This window comes from Talpa occidentalis, unplaced genomic scaffold (assembly GCF_014898055.3).
Source record: "Talpa occidentalis isolate TD23 unplaced genomic scaffold, MPIMG_talOcc4v2.1 talOcc4.5, whole genome shotgun sequence".
In the NCBI taxonomy this organism is placed as follows: Eukaryota; Metazoa; Chordata; class Mammalia; order Eulipotyphla; family Talpidae; genus Talpa; species Talpa occidentalis.
The window spans coordinates 67,422,123-67,437,491 of record NW_023604861.1 but is presented as its reverse complement, the minus strand read 5'-3'; the positions used below and the strand labels follow the sequence as shown (position 1 = coordinate 67,437,491).

The window sequence follows — 15,369 nt, the reverse complement described above, 5'->3', positions numbered from 1 at the left end:
GGAAGACTAGCAATAACCGCTAAGGCTCCCTTTGCACCCGCCTCTCTTCCCCAGTGAGATGCCTTGGCGCAGGAGTCCATCTGGCAGTGGCTCCCGGAGATGACTTTTGGATCCTGCTCTTCAGCCTGTATCTTGACCCTGAGCTTCATGCCTGTTTATTTATTTGTGTGCTAGATATCTCCTTCTGGATGTCACCACACCTGAAATTCCACACACATCTCCTTCTCCCCCCACCTCCTCCTCAGAAATTCCTTTTCCTCCTGTATTCCATGTCTTAGCAAATGGCACCATCGTGCACACAGATGGCCAAGGCAGACATCCGAGAGTCCTCTTCGAAATTCCCTTTGCCACACCTGACATGCACTCAGTCTGCCCCTACTGCTAGCTTCCAACAGGTTCTCAGACATATCCTTTCTCTCCAACTGTCTAAACTTCCACCTTGCCCTAGTCCTCATAGTCCTCATCTTTGGTCCCGGGTTCCTGTTTCCTTCTTTTCTGTCGGGAGGATGGTTCTAGGGTACAGCCCTGCTCAGTCTGACACCTGCTTAGAAGTCTGAATCGTGACCTAGAGCAGTGCAAGCTAAAGACTCGAGTCTTCAGTGCTATTTTCCAGAGCTCTTTTCCTTCTCACTTTGGTGCCTTTGCTAGCTCTGTTGTATCTCTGATGTACCTTCTGCTTAGCCACAGGGACCCCGGCACCAGTTTCTGCTGGGTGGCTCACAATTGGTGCTCTGGCTTGAGCACCTCCCCTTGGAGAACTGGCCTACTTCTTGATCTGACCAATTCCTATCCATCTCAGTCTCCTGAGACATCCCAATCCATTTCCCTTACCACGGAGTGAGGGGTCCTTCCTCAACTTCTAGGACTCCATGTGTGCCACCTCACTCTCTGCACTCTGGTTTCCTCGTCTCATGGTTCCACTGAAAGCAGAGACTTTCTTCTTTGTCTTACTGGCACTTACTTGAAAGGATCTTAATTCAAAGGTTTATTAAAGTGTGGGAATTCTTATGCTAGGTGTGGATTTCAGGAAAGATTCTTACATTGAAATCCTCTCAAAATAAGGTTTTACAGGGGGTTATTTTTCCCCCCAAAGTGGGTATGGCAAGGTGTGTAGGCTCTTCCTTGGTTTATGTAGAGGTAATCCATGACACTACATTTCCTTATGAATCATGTATCAGTACCAATAAAAACCAATCAAGAAGAAGTTCTAGGAAGCAAGTACATTAGTAGGCTGATGCTAACCCTCTAGAAAGCCAGGATCCTATTGAAACCCTCTCACCCAGAACCAAGCTCCATGTCAGAGCAGGCCTTCAATGGATGTTGTGTCATTAGGTTGGAAAACATCAATTCTGCTGCTTGCAGCATGTTTCTTTTGATGGAGCTGCCATAACATAACCGCAACAACATTAAAAAGTGCTCACTGACAGAACTATGTTGTGTCACATTTTCTAGAAGAGTCTAATCTTTTCTACAGAGCTACCTACTTTTTTACATATTGAAAAATAAGGTTCTATGATAAGCTTCCCTGCCTTTTTTTTTTTTTTTTCACTTGAAAACTGTTTGAGTCACGCAGCACACCAGGGCTATTGGCCTGTGTCATCCAGCACATACTTGGATATGCAGGTCTATAGCTTAGGTGTTAGGTCTGAACTGAAGACAGAAAACAGCAGACTAGATCTAAAGGTGGTGGAAGCAACGGAAATGGATGCTATTCAGTAACAAATCTTAATGGAAGTTTTCCTGCATGTTTGAAATATCTCCTGGTGTTAAAGAGTTATGAGTTTTTAATCTATTCCTAAATTGGTGTGTGTTCATTACTTTTTGTACTTCCTTCTTCTTATAGACTAAAGCCTAATGTTCTCATCAGGATATATCCTTATTTTCCTCTGCCTAATTTGATACAGCGACCCAGGGAAATAATATGTATACAAGCAGACTGTAAAGTGCAGTACACTATTTAAAAGACTGCTGTTTACCAGGACCACCTCCACCATCACTACCTCCCCGCCACTGCCTCTGTTTCTCCAGTCCTCACCACTGCTTTGGGTTTTTATCCATAACCCTTGCGAGCACCATGTCTTGTGGCCACTAGAGGGAGGCAGCAGCAACAGCTGCGGCTTGCTGTTTACTAGGTGTCAAAGTTATGCTTGTTCCAGGCAGAACTGCTGACGTCTTGCCTGGAAGGAAGATTTTATCTTTCTGTATTTTAGGCTAATTACATTTTCACCTTGCTTTTTTGGGAAAGACTTTGATACATAACAGAATTGTGGTGTAATTGTCGGCATCAATGCCACCAATGTGACTCAAATATTCCTATTATTAGCTGTTATTCCCAGTTTTTTTCTAGAACACCAAAAACACTTTACTATGAGATTTTAGGGTTTTTTTCCCCAAAGCATATTCCATCTCTTTGTAAATACTTGACAAATCTGTTTGATTTGTATAGTACAGACATTATCTCTCTAGGGACTGCGAAGCAGAGCCTGGTGGACTTCAAGTCCTGTGTAAGACAGTGGGGTTTGCCATTCTAGAAACCAGGCTTCCTGATTCCAGACATATGCCCTCCTGGTTGAGCTGCCCCTAGTAAAACAGGACGGTTGGCAGGAGTGAGTGACAAAACTTCAGGTTCACGCTGGCAGGGTCTTCCCTAGTGTGCATCAGAGCTTCCTGCAGAAACCAGGCCTGGCCCAGTGCCTCTTGCTTACCCAGGGAGACAAGGTCCACACTCAGCGTCATTCTCCATGTCTCCCGGCGTCAGCACCGTGGCCCGGAAGAAGCCTTCACAGTCTTTGTGGCGCCTGCATATCTGGTAGCCTCCTTTGGAGAACTTCTCTGCTGGGCAGGGCACGCAGCCGTAGTCCTCATCTTTTGTGCCATAGCCACAGGACTGGCAGAGGAAGAGGACAGAGGACATGGGTAAGTTCAGTGCATCCTGCCATGGTCAGACCCGGGGCCCTTGGGTATACCTTGGGTGTACCTTGTATTGGGTATAATGGTCACACAGGCACACCAGGTGCACTGGGCACAGTGGTTGTGCTGAATGTACTGGAACTCCAGGCACACAGCTATTCCTAGAAGATTCCCTTGCTGGACATTTGCTTCCTGACCTAGCCCAACAAACTCTCCCCCCATCTCCAGCTCTGAGTGACACCCTTTCCCAGTGCTCTGGGGTTCAGATGCTGCTCTTCTCCTGAGAGCCCCTGAACAAACTCAATCAGCTACAGGGATGTCTGTTGTGATGCAGCCCATGGTATCTGACTTTTCTTTGCTCTCTATATGCGTCCCAGGCACAGAAACCATGCACATTTTTCTTAGCACTTAACACAAGTATTTGCTTAGCTTTTCCCAAAGGAGAAGGGAGATTCAACACTCAGGAATAACTGTGCTGCTGACTCATTTTCAATTCAGACGGCCTGAAACTTAATTAAAGTAGAATAGGAAAGTATAGGCACCCCTTGCTTTATTGCAAGGTTTGTGGTGATCCTGTGAACAGCAAGTACATTGGTGCCATTTTCCTCACTTTGCATCTCTGTGTCACACTTACTTAACATTGCTTTTTTTTTTTTTTTTAGATAATATAATGCTATTGCACACTTAATAGATTACAATGTAACTTTCATATGTCCTGGGAAACCAAAACTTAACACAATTCCCTATGGTGATACTCACTTTATTGTGCTAGTCTGGAACCAAACCTACAACACCTCTGAGGTATGCCTATAATTGTCATTTCAATAGATGCAAAACAATTCCTGAGAAATGCTGCCATCTCTCTCACAAGGTAAGCACAGTTCCTGTGCTAATATCTGTTCCAGCTACCCAATCCTGATGTGTACACACAGCCTGCTGACCTAGCCCTGCCACAGGAGAGCAGCTCCCTGGGTGAGGGTCCCCACGGAGCAGGGGCCGTCACCAGGTTGGTGCTGTGGCTGGAAGGGCCACAGGGCCTTACCAGGTAGGGCCTTACCAGGTAGGGCTCCTCGCCCGGCCCGCACGGGGGACACTCGTGGCACAGCCCGGTGGTCTGGTTGTAGTACTCATTCTCGCCGCAGCTGGAGTATTCCGCTCTGGCTGAGCACATCAGGGACACCTGCCGCAGAGAGTAGTCGCTTTGGCTTCCGCCTCCATGCGTCCTCGCAGGCACACACTCTGCCTTGGGATCAGTGCCCCAAGGCTACTAGGGGAGCTTGGTGCTGGGGGTCCTGCTCAATGCCGAATGTCAGTTAATATGCTGGGTGGGCACCCCGCTTCCCAGAAGCTGGCCTCGCCCTGCTCCTTCTATCCCTTCTTTGAGGCCTGATCCTGCTCTTCACTCATGAAAACTCTGCTTTTCACCGTGACATGGCCCCTCCCTGAGACCCCGGCACAGGAGGTCTCCCTCAGTCTCTTAGTAACTCCAGGTGCTCTTCACCTTGGGGGTCCTAGGGAGGGAATCCTGGGTCTTTCTCAGCTGACAGACCCACTATACTTGTCATGCAGGTGTTGGGTTGTGGATTTCGCACTCAAATAAGCATGTGAGGACATTTCTATCCACGAGACCTGGCCAAGGGAATTACAACCCAGAGAAGTCTAGCGTGAAGCTGGGGTGCTGTTCAGTGCTTTGTCGCCATTATTGCACCCTCAGATGAACTGGTATGGGAGGTGCTAGGACCACTATTCCCACCTCACAGCTGTGGAAACTGAGGTTTACGAAGCCAAGGGAGCTGCCCAAAGCCGTGTAACTGCCGAACACAGTCTGGGCCAAGCTTTTGGGGCTAGAACAGCATGGGCTCAGGTTCTACCCCACTTACCACAAGCATGGGGAGCCAGGGCGTCTGCTTGCAATCTCCCACGTAAGCCATCCTCTCACTCCGGTGTTCCTGAAAGACACGCTTCGTCAACACCAGTGATGCCAGGGGCTTGAGGCCACCAGGTCTGACTGAGCACAGCCCAGTTCCCTCAGGTCGGTGGTCTGCATTCTGTCCTGGTGTGATGATGCCCCTCTCCCCAAAATCCCCCTCCTTCTTACCCCAAGAAATCAGAGCAGGGGTCAGTGCACCTGAAAAGATAGGGCAGGTTGTAAGTTGAACCATGGGCTACTTGCACTGACTTCCCCACCTGTCCCTGGGCAGGGGCTCAGAGGAGGGGCTGAAGCCCACGGAGGACCTGCTGTTAGAGTCAGGGATGATGGCCAGACAGCTTGGAGAACCTGGGGCTCCAGATAATCCTGCTCCTCTGAATCAAGGGGATTCCCGGAGACAGTGCCAGCAACCAGAATCTTGCCCGCCCCCCTCCCACCATACATCTAGCCTCCCAGCCTGCTGTGTGGGCATTCCCTCTCTGTTAAGGAGGGTCATTCTGCATCAAAGTGATTAGAGAATGCATGAGTCCAGCTACTTAATTTTATGGCTGAGACAACCGCAGCCCTGAGAGTTCAGTGACTTGCCCAAAGGTCACACAGCTACTTAACGACAGAAGATGGCTACAGCCCAGCTGCTTTTCACCAATTACTAAGTTAGCACACTACTCTCAAGAAAGAAGTGTGATTTTCTGCTTTTCCATTTTCAGAATGGGGAGAGCTGTGTTTCCAGCTCAAAGCAATCTTGCCGGGGACACTGGTTATACAAATGGTGCACTCGTGTGATCATCTAAATTCGCTAATCACCACCTTCTTGGCCAGTTTTCTTGCTTTGATGCTGGGGATGAATTTGTGACAAAACAGCCCATTTTCTTTGAATGACTGGGTTATGTGAGGAAATTTCCAGACTCAGCTACAGACTCAGTCTAGAAGTCAAGAGTGTCTCAGAAAGCCCCCTGAGACCTTGCACTTTCTGAGTCCTCTTGTTCTGGGTGAGAATTGTAGGGCATGAAAACCAATAATTCCTGACACCATGAATGCAAGCTGTGGAGGGCCCAAAGGGGGAGACCAATGGATGGGGAATCTGGGGCTTTTTTGGGGAGAAAAGTCCTGAGCTTTATCATTACCACATAATATCCTGAAAGCATTAGCGAGAAAAAGATTATTTATTGAAAATAAATAAGATAAATGTCAGAAGGAAGGATACCATGTAAATTAAGAGTTGGAAAGGACTAAGAGTGGGAAAATCAGAGCCAGGGAGGGGAGTGGACCTGGGGAGTGCAGAGAAGGAAAATCCTTGAGTATCCATATGAGTGTTTCCTAACGCCTCCAGGATGTAGCTCAGGGAGATTTCTGGGGAGAAGCTTTTTTAGGAGAAGCCCCCCAAACATAAATGTACAGTAAGAGGCCACCGAGCGACAACAGAGCTTCAAGTACACTGCCTTTCCTCTTCTGCTTGCCTGCCAGGGAGTGGCCGCACCCACGTGTCCCACAAGGACAGGCTGGGGACAGTCTAGGCAAAGCCTTAAGCTATGTGCCTGTTTATGGTTACAAGGAACAAAATAATCCAATGGAACATCAGTCCTGTGGAACACCGTGCAGGGGCTCTGCAAAAGAGGGCTCAGGTTTGTGTTGGTAAAGGTTTCTGTCCAGAAGCCCCCTCTAGCCCTCATCTGCAGTTTCTGTTCCTGTGGTTTTGTTTCCTATGCATGGCCAACCGTGGCCTGGAGATACTAGATGCAATAAGATACTTTGATAGGAGACCACATCCACATACCTTTTATTATAATATATTGTTATCATTGTTCTATTTTATTATTATAGATTAAAATTTAACATAGTTTTGTGCATATCGGAAAAAATCATAGTATATAAAGGGTGTGGTACTATCCACAGGGATCCACTGTGGGTCCTGACGTATTCCCCAATAATATGTCAGGGGAACTGCTATATGCAGAGAAACAGATCTCAAGTGATAGCTACTAAAATTTCAATAAAGATTCTTTTGTCAGGAAGTGAAAGAGGGTAGGGGTGACGAGGCAGTGAGGGAGGATTATGGGGAGCAAGTCATCTGAATGTTTTAGAATATTACACATGAATTTCGTGATCAGGAAAAGGTAATAAAGACATTTGGCTTTGAGAAGAAGCTTGTATGTGATTGCTTGCAGCTGGGGGAGGGATGTCTGGGGGTGCTCTTATGGGAAAAGCACATATTAGAGACACTGGGGGAAGAGAGAGGGCTCCAGGACCTGGATCCTTCCAGGTCTTTCCCCTGTTGGTGCCGTTACCCTGGAGGGGCTCTTACCCAGTGAGTCACATCAGGTGGCCTTGGGGGATGGTCAGGTTTCCAGAATCTCTTGAAGAGAGCTGCCTTTTCCTCTTTCTAACACTGCTTGCAATTCAGGACCACATTTATGTTTAAACAACACTAAATGGACTAAGGCAAGATGAAAGCAGCCAGCCACCCGAGCGGTGAACTCCTGGGTGTTTTCCTTCTAGCAATGGAGCAAGCTGGGGCAAGCAGGGTGGGGAGGTGGGGGCGGCATTCTGCTGCCTGCCAGATGGGAAGGGCAAGGTGCAAACAGGACCAGAAAGGGAGCTTAGGAACCAGCTCCTGTGAGACCAGGCAGACCTTGGCGGCAGGAAGCTGGGGCGCAGAGGATGGATATCCACTGAACTGTCAGACTGGGTCAGAGGCTCCCCCAAGGAGAGTTGTGGGGCTGGAGGTCTTCCAAGAACAACACTAAGGGTTTCTAATTTAATTGACTTCTAATTATAGGTGAGCCTGGGAGGGCTTCCCTGTAAACACTGACAAAGGTTGGGCCGCCGCACCTTTGTGTCAACCAGGAGCTCTTATTGAAAGGTTCATTTAAAATGTTCCCAGGCAAATCCAGGGAGACAGAAAAGAAAAAACAAACAAATACACAAAGCAAAACAGAAAGTCTGTGGCTTTAGACGCATTTCTGTCATGCCTACAATTCTCCAGGAAGGAAAGTGGGGCCTGGAAAGTCAAAGGCATTTCTGGGGTGAGAATTCACTTCTGAGGTCTGACTTGCCTCAGAGGGCACTGTTCTGCACACAGGGACTGACCCTGATGCCTGGGTGAGACATCCCCACCTATGACCTCCTGGTTGTTTTTACTTGGGGGTTCCGGTGCAAGGCAGCACCCCTGCCGAGGTACCAACAGAAGGAGCTGAGTCCTCCCTAATTAAGACAGTGATGTAGAAATGGGCCGGGCAGCACTGACATGCCTCTTCCCATCAGCCAATACACAGGCCACTTTACTTGTGGCATTGGCCAGCTAGTGAGTGGTCCAGTGCAGGTTTCGGGGGTTGCGGTCCTCAGGTGGGTCCAGCCACACTGGCACTGCAGATGCATTTTCCAGGGAGCATAGTTTCACCCTTGTTCCCTGATGCCCATAATGGCTTTCATGATCCCACAGAGACCTTGTAACCAGAGCATCCTGGGACACAGGCCACATGGCGCTTTCCAGAAAAGCTCTGCTTCTCTGTTCACTGCTAGTCATCCCTAGTCATCCCTAGTTCAGCATTTTTCCACCCACTAACTAGACTGATCTGCCATCATTCCTGCCTCAACACTTTCCAACAAGAATAAACAACACAACAATGAAAATAACAGCTTTGAACACGGAACTCTGCCCTGTGCCTCAGCACTGCCTGGGTTCCATCCTCACTGCTCTTCATGGAGCCTTAAGTCAAAAGTCCCGGGTGCCCAAGCTGGAGCTACAGATCCAGTAGGAAGGACAGAAGCTGCAGGAACTACTGTGTATTTTGGTTTTGTGCCATCTTAGGATCTCAGCTAGTAGGCCTGCACCCAGTGTTAACCACACACGGGGAAAAGTGTAGTGTCTGAAAGCGAGGGCCAAATCACATCTTGGGCAAGTTATGTACCCTCTCAGTGCCTCTATTTTTTTTTTTTTAAGTATAGGAAATATTTTATTTTATTATTTAAAGGTTTTTTTTTTTTATTTTTATTCCTCATACAATTGCACCCCCCCCTTATTTAGACCTCAATCCCACCTTTCCCCGCCCCTCTCCATAGTGTGTCTCTGGTTCATAGTTGTTTGTTGATTTTGATTTTTTTCTTTCTTATAGTTATTCTTTTTCCTGGTCCCTTATTTAGGTTTTCTAGATTCCTGTTATGAGTGAGACCATCCGGTATTTTTCTTTTTCTTTCTGGCTTATTTCGCTGAGCATGATCCCTTCCAGCGCCATCCATGTTGCTGCAAATGGCATGTGTTTATCTTTTTTGAATGCTGAGTAATATTCCATGGTGTATATGTACCACATCTTCTTGATCCAGTCATCTATTTCAGGGCAACACTAATGATAAAGGACTGATCACAAAAATCTACAAATTGCTGATGAGACTCAATGAAAACAAAGAAAATAATCCAGTCAAAAAATGGGCAGAAGAGCTAAAAAGAAACTTCTCCAAAGAGGAAATACAAGTGGCCGACAGGCATATGAAAAAATGTTCAACATCACTTGTAATCAGGGAAATGCAAATCAAAACTACCATGAGATACCATCTCACACCAGTGAGAATGGCACATACTTAAAAAACCAGCAACAACAAATGTTGGCGAGGATGTGCAGAAAAAGGAACTCTCCTGCACATCTGGTGGGAGTGCAAACTGGTCCAACCACTATGGAGAGCTGTGTGGAGATTCCTCAACCTACTAAAGATAGAGCTTCCATATGATCCAGCAATTCCACTCCTAGGTATTTACCCAAAGGACACAGACACATCAATTCCAAAGAGCACCTGCACCCCTATGTTTATAGCAGCACAATTTACAATAGGTAAGCTTCAGTGCCTCTATTTTCTTATGCACAAAATGGGCATCTGGAGAATGCTTAGCTCCCATAGGGAGGGAGGCCTGAGAAGTCCTGGTCATTCCCAGCATGAGGGTTCCTTGTTATACCTTCCCTTCATGGCAAGTCTTTGAAACTCTGGAGACATGTACTGGGGAGGATAGCCTGGAAATTCCGTGTGCATCTTGCACATCTGCCTAGGCTGAGTAGAGCCTGACAGTTCTACTCCCGCAGTTCCCTCTAACTCTAGAACTGAGGCAGAAAAGGAAAACAGCTATCTTCTAAAACCTAGAAACTGCATGACTTTGTAGTACATAAAGCTTTGCGCACATGCTACAGAAATTAAGAATCTATCAGGATAATAGTTTGAAATATACTTGGGCCCAACCTTTGCAGTTGGGCCTCCATCAGGAGCTTTCTCTCCTTGGGGCCTCAGATCAACAGGCAAGAGCTTGGCACAATGTACGATGTGGGTAGCTCATGGAAACGAAGCCCCCAAGAAACTTGTGGCTTATTAACACTGACTTTGGAGTTGAGTTTTATCAACTCTGCAGTGCTTTTATATCCACTCAAACAAATTTAAACATCTTCAGTTTGCCCCAATTCTGGGCTTGAGAGAGGGCTCGTGGAATTAGATCCAGTTTCTGCCTTCTGGGTGACTGGAGACTGAAAGGGGTCACGTGGCCATCTTCAGGGGCTCTCCAGGTGGTGCCCACAGGATGGACACCATGGGTGTGCGGGACAGGCAAGGCCTGGTTTGTAACATTTAGCTATTGCTGTGCTGAAAATACTCTGTCTGTGGCCTTTGCAGCTGCTGGTTGAAGTCACCATGAAAAATCACTTAATACAGAGCTGGGAGGGATTATTGGAGCTGCTGGCAGTGCCACCTCGGCGGGGCCTCACTTGTTCTCTCACTTGTGGCAGGGCAGGTGGTTTCTCACCCATGTCCTGCAGTGCAGGTAAGAGTTACCTAGGAAAGAGCTAGGGAAGGCTCTCACAGGATGGGGCATCAGGGCCCCCCCAGCCTGAGGTGAAGTCACAACTAGCCTGGAGGCCTGAGAGTAAGGTCAGAGGAAGTCAGGACATGCAATGGCCTTGGGCAAAGTCTGTGTGGTGCAGCAGAAGGGGTAGCAAGACCAGCTGCCTATGGCAGTGAAAATGGGGAGAGCTGTAGGGGAAACCTATGTCATAATGTGACCCACAAACATACACACTCACACAGCCAATATAACAGTTGCATGAGGCATTTGTGTTTACTGGGTGACAGCTTTCTGGGAACACTACAAAGGTGAGTGGTGACAGAGACCCTGGGAATCAGAGTACAAGGTGACAGTGACTCAGACTGTGGGAGGAGGGTTGATTTTCTCTTTTCAGAGTTACCGTGACAACAGCAGAAAATACTGCCATCTCTGGGACTGGCTTGGAAAGAACCACCATGCCTTCTTCGTTAAGAGCATTTGACAGCACCCCTCTCTGACCCTGGTTCCTAGGGGGATCGGTTAGATAGTAGGGCTCCCAAGCTCCCAGTTTAGGATGGGTCCCTGACCCTGCTCTCAGCCCCAGGCTGCTGCTCCCTGTTGGCCACAGCCAAGAGCCATTTCCCTAGATAACATCCTGCCTCCAGAAGGTTCTCTCAGAAGCAGTCTGGGTTATTTTTAACCCATCGATAAGATCATACAAACAGTAGAAGGATCTTATATGTTGAGAACTCTGAGTGTTGGCTTTGCCTTGGGGAGTAGATGATGGTAACATCTGTGAAGTATGAGGAAACACTGTTTTCCACAAGCCTGACTTCAGAGGTGGCAGGACAGGCTGCCCGGGCTCCCAGGTCGTGACTTGCTCAGCTCTTTGCCCCTGACTCTCAGCCTGCGACACCAGTGCAGATGGGAGTAGAGAGGACTCAGCCTGCCCCCTTCCCTGCCAAGCACAGACTTGACCTTCCCTAAGTCTGGAGTTAGCTTGGGGATTCAGACAGGTTGAGATGAAGGTAAAATCAGAGGATGACAGTAGAGAGAGTAGTTTTGAGTAGTAGCTGAGAGTAGTTTTCCTCGAGTGTTGGGGTCCCTGGGCCAGCAGCAGCAGCATCCCCTGGAGCTTGTTCTCATGCAGAGCCCCAGGCCCCCTGAAGCCTTGTTGCCCCAGAATCTGCATTTCCAGTAGACAAGGGGGTCAGTAAATACACATTGTTTGAGAAGACCTTACTAGTCTCACTAACAGGCTTGCTTCATTCCCTCTTGGACACAGAAGCAAGGGTTTCTTCCTGGGCCTCTCCCTCCATTCTGACGCTCTCCCCAGGAACAAATCCACCCAGGCCTGAGCATCAGGCTCTGTGGTTCCTGTACTTTTGCTAGTCCTTTCATTCATCGTTTCTTCAATAGCGATGGTGGAGCGCTACTGTGAGGAGCCCTACAGACCCTGGTCCTGTGGAACCCGGGGGCAGACAGGCAAGGCCCTTGCCTTGTTTGCTCTTTATCTGCCCAGGGGGCTGATGCTGAACACAGAACTCTACAGTTTAAGCCACTTTCTGAAGCTCTATGGCTTTCTCCCGCATGCCCAGCTTCCCGCTGGGCAGCTGCCTCTTGGATGACCTTTCCCTTCCAAGGTGTGACTCAGTCTCAGGGGATGCTTGCCAACTCTGCAGTTAACATGACAGTGGGCAGAAGTGTGCTCACATCACCATCTCCTTTGGGTTAGTAGATAGCCCAGGATGGTATTTTTCTCTTCTTTCACCTCGGTGGGATCCTCTTTGGATCCATTTGACTTCCCTTGACTGGGAAGATATCGCGGCTCCCCAGAAGGTTCGAGGGTCTGAGGTACTGCCCACTCTGAGTCTGTAGGAAGGTGCCAAGGCAGTGGGGTGCGGCAGGGGGTGTGAGACTTTGTAGAAAAGTCTTCAGTTATGTTCTAAGTGCGCAGTTGAGGGCTCCCTTGTCTTTGACCCCTTCTAGTCCTCCTGGATGCTCACATGCCAGAGGCTCAGAGGTGGTGTTGGCTGACTGTGTCCCTTGGTCCTCGTCGGGCTGCAGTGAGTGGGGTCAGAGGCCCCACAGGCCACCTGGGGAGCACAGTGCTGCCCTCTGGGTGGCCTCTATCACAAGACAGGGGACAGGGGACAGGAGAGGCCTGTGGCCAGTCCACCGTGGTCCTCAGCACAAGCTGTTTGGAAAGGCAAGACACTGGCAGCTTGTGTTCTGGGGAAGCAGCCTTGGAGCCTGCTCCCTGCTCCCCGCCCAGCCAGCACCCGCCTCTTCCTGGCCTCCCACATTTGCACCCCCCTCCTGCAGAGGGACGCCTGGGGGGAGGCTGCTGGTGGCCTCCTCCCCACACAGCAACAGGATTCCTTGCTCCTAGACTCCCCAGAAGGCCTCCACATCCCACCAACAAAGGCAGACCTTCTTTCACCCTCCAGCAGCCCAGGGAGGTCATTATCAGAGCAGCTGAAAACACTTCCATTTGATGTGATTTATGGCTCCACCACGCTTCCTTATCCTCAGTAGGCTAGGGCTAATTAATGCTAGGTTGTGAGGGGATTAGCTCATTCTCTTTTCTCTTATGTTTTAGTTCAATCTGTTTTTTTCACTGGAGACTGAAAAGACTGCACCCTAGGGATGTATTCCAGAGGGCCCTCCTAGGGCAGTGTGTCTGGGCCCAGGGGGAGCACCAGGGAAGAGACTCTCAAATCTTGTCAAGACAGCAGGTGCCTCTCCTGAGGGATGCCAGAGGAATAGAGATGGGGCTGAGAGACAGAGGGGGCACTGGGCACTTTAAACAATATCAACCTGGGTTCCAAAGGCCCAGTCTCCACTCTCATCACTGTGCTGAGAAACCTCTACTCAGATCTCCTGGTGAAGATTTCAGGGCTATGAGGGAGAAACTGGCCTCCATCAGCGCCTTGGTGTGCGGCCTGTAGGGTCCACACTCTCAAGGACATGGTCTCTCAAGGATGTGCTTTTGGGTGAAAATATGTTATCTATAAACATGCGCATAAGTATGTGTGTATGACGTGTATAATTTTTTTTAAAGATCCAACATATTTCCTTGTCTGTTGGAGCTGTTTGTTCTGCTGCCACCTGGACGCATAGGACATGGGACGGTTTACTCCCAAGCAGTTCTAGGACTTCTGGTTTTTGCTCAACCTGTGGTGCCAGAGTCTGCTGAGAGGCAGTGATGGTTTGCATCATAAAATGCTTGATGCCTGTTAAATTCTAAAAGGGTCAACAGAGTGCAGGCGTGATAGGTTCTCAAATAAAAGTTGGAGTAGCTGCTTCTATTTTCCTGGCACTTCGGGGCAAGTGGGGAGCTAGGCAGGGAGAACAAGAGGAAGAGGGAGAGGCACTGAGTGCTGGCTCTGGAGCCACCACTTGAAAAGGGGGCGAGGAAACCCCCTGCCATGCTGGCAAAGCACAGACAGGGCCCGCACAGTGCAGGCAGACCCATTTGGTCCCTGACCTTGGTGGTCCCTTCCCGAGAGATTTTGACAATCTGGCAATATGAGTTGAAAGTTTAAAATGAGTGAACCCAAGTTCATTTGTTAATTTTAAATGAAATAACACTAGAAAACACATATTCTAGCACACATAAAATAAATATAATGCATGAAACATTTATTTTTGAGCTTTTATTTCTAGCTTTTATTTCAAGCATTTATTTCTAGCTTATCTTTTGAACAATCACTACTTATACAAAGAAGCATGTTAAATTAATTTGCGTTCTATACGATCATGGGCTCTTCAGCAACAGTCCAGTGAGGCAGCAGAATGTAGGAATGTATTGCAAAGGCAGTATTTTGGACATTGCTGTTCACATCTCATCTTTCACCTTGACTCAACTGTTTCTGTCAGTCTTTATTTCCCTGCATATAAGCCAGTGATCATAGTAATTGCTTCTGAAGTGCTGCAGATAGCCACTGCCTAGAACATTCCCTAAACACCAAAATTATTTTCATTGTTTGTCACACAAAGTTTGGGCTTCTCTGAACATCAATGGCATAACTAAGCGGCACTGTGCTTTGGTGTGGAGAGAGAACTGGAGCTGGAGTCCAAAGGAGAAAGAGGCTCTCGCCAGCCTTTGGAACTGAATGTAACTTTTAGAGGCCACTGAAGTCTTGAAGGCTTGCTCATGAAAATAGCATGGCCAGGAATTTTCCACACAGAAAAGGAGAGTAAGAGTGGTTAGCCTTGTCCCAATCTCCTCTTGTAAAGATTTGTGTTCACAGTTCCACTTCTACTTCACTTAATGCCTCAGAGCCAAACTGATCTTACAGAAATACTGATTTTGGTGAAAATTTTTTAAAAGTAAGCCCCCATTTTACTGTCTTATTGAATCGAGGGAAAGCATTTTCAGGTTAAATGCAGAATTTTATTCACTAAAGTACATTGCTTTATTTATTTATTTTTTTAAAGATTTATGCATACAAGAACTGGGGTACAGGTCAGAGGTGAGGGGGGTGAGAGGATTCACCAGAGACAGAGTGGGGGAACAGAACAGGCAGACTGACTGAAATATATTGCTGAGGGGAACAGTGGGCGAGTAGCGGGCGAGCAGCAGTGGTCTGCTGCGCCATATGGGTTGCTCCCTGGTTGGCCGGGGATCGAACTTGTGCTGCAGAGGCTGCAGACCGTTTCATAGTGCGGTGCTCAATTCCCTGCGCCACCAGGGAGGCCCCACTAAAGTACATTGCTTTAAATTACAAAA

General features: G+C 48.1%; 1 protein-coding gene across 2 annotated transcripts in view; it reads right to left on the bottom strand.

Moving 5' to 3' along the window:
• The window catches only part of EDAR (ectodysplasin A receptor), a 110,175-nt gene that overhangs the window by 29,743 nt on the left and 65,063 nt on the right, over positions 1–15,369 (bottom strand). For both annotated transcript variants that reach the window (XM_054701564.1, XM_037527392.2), the window contains exons 2-4: positions 4,791–4,859; positions 3,968–4,090; positions 2,706–2,887 (exon numbers count right to left, since the gene is read on the bottom strand). In XM_054701564.1, the coding sequence (XP_054557539.1) occupies positions 2,706–2,887; positions 3,968–4,090; positions 4,791–4,841 (356 nt within the window). In that variant the 5' untranslated portion in view covers positions 4,842–4,859. The remainder of the gene's footprint in view (positions 1–2,705; positions 2,888–3,967; positions 4,091–4,790; positions 4,860–15,369) is intronic.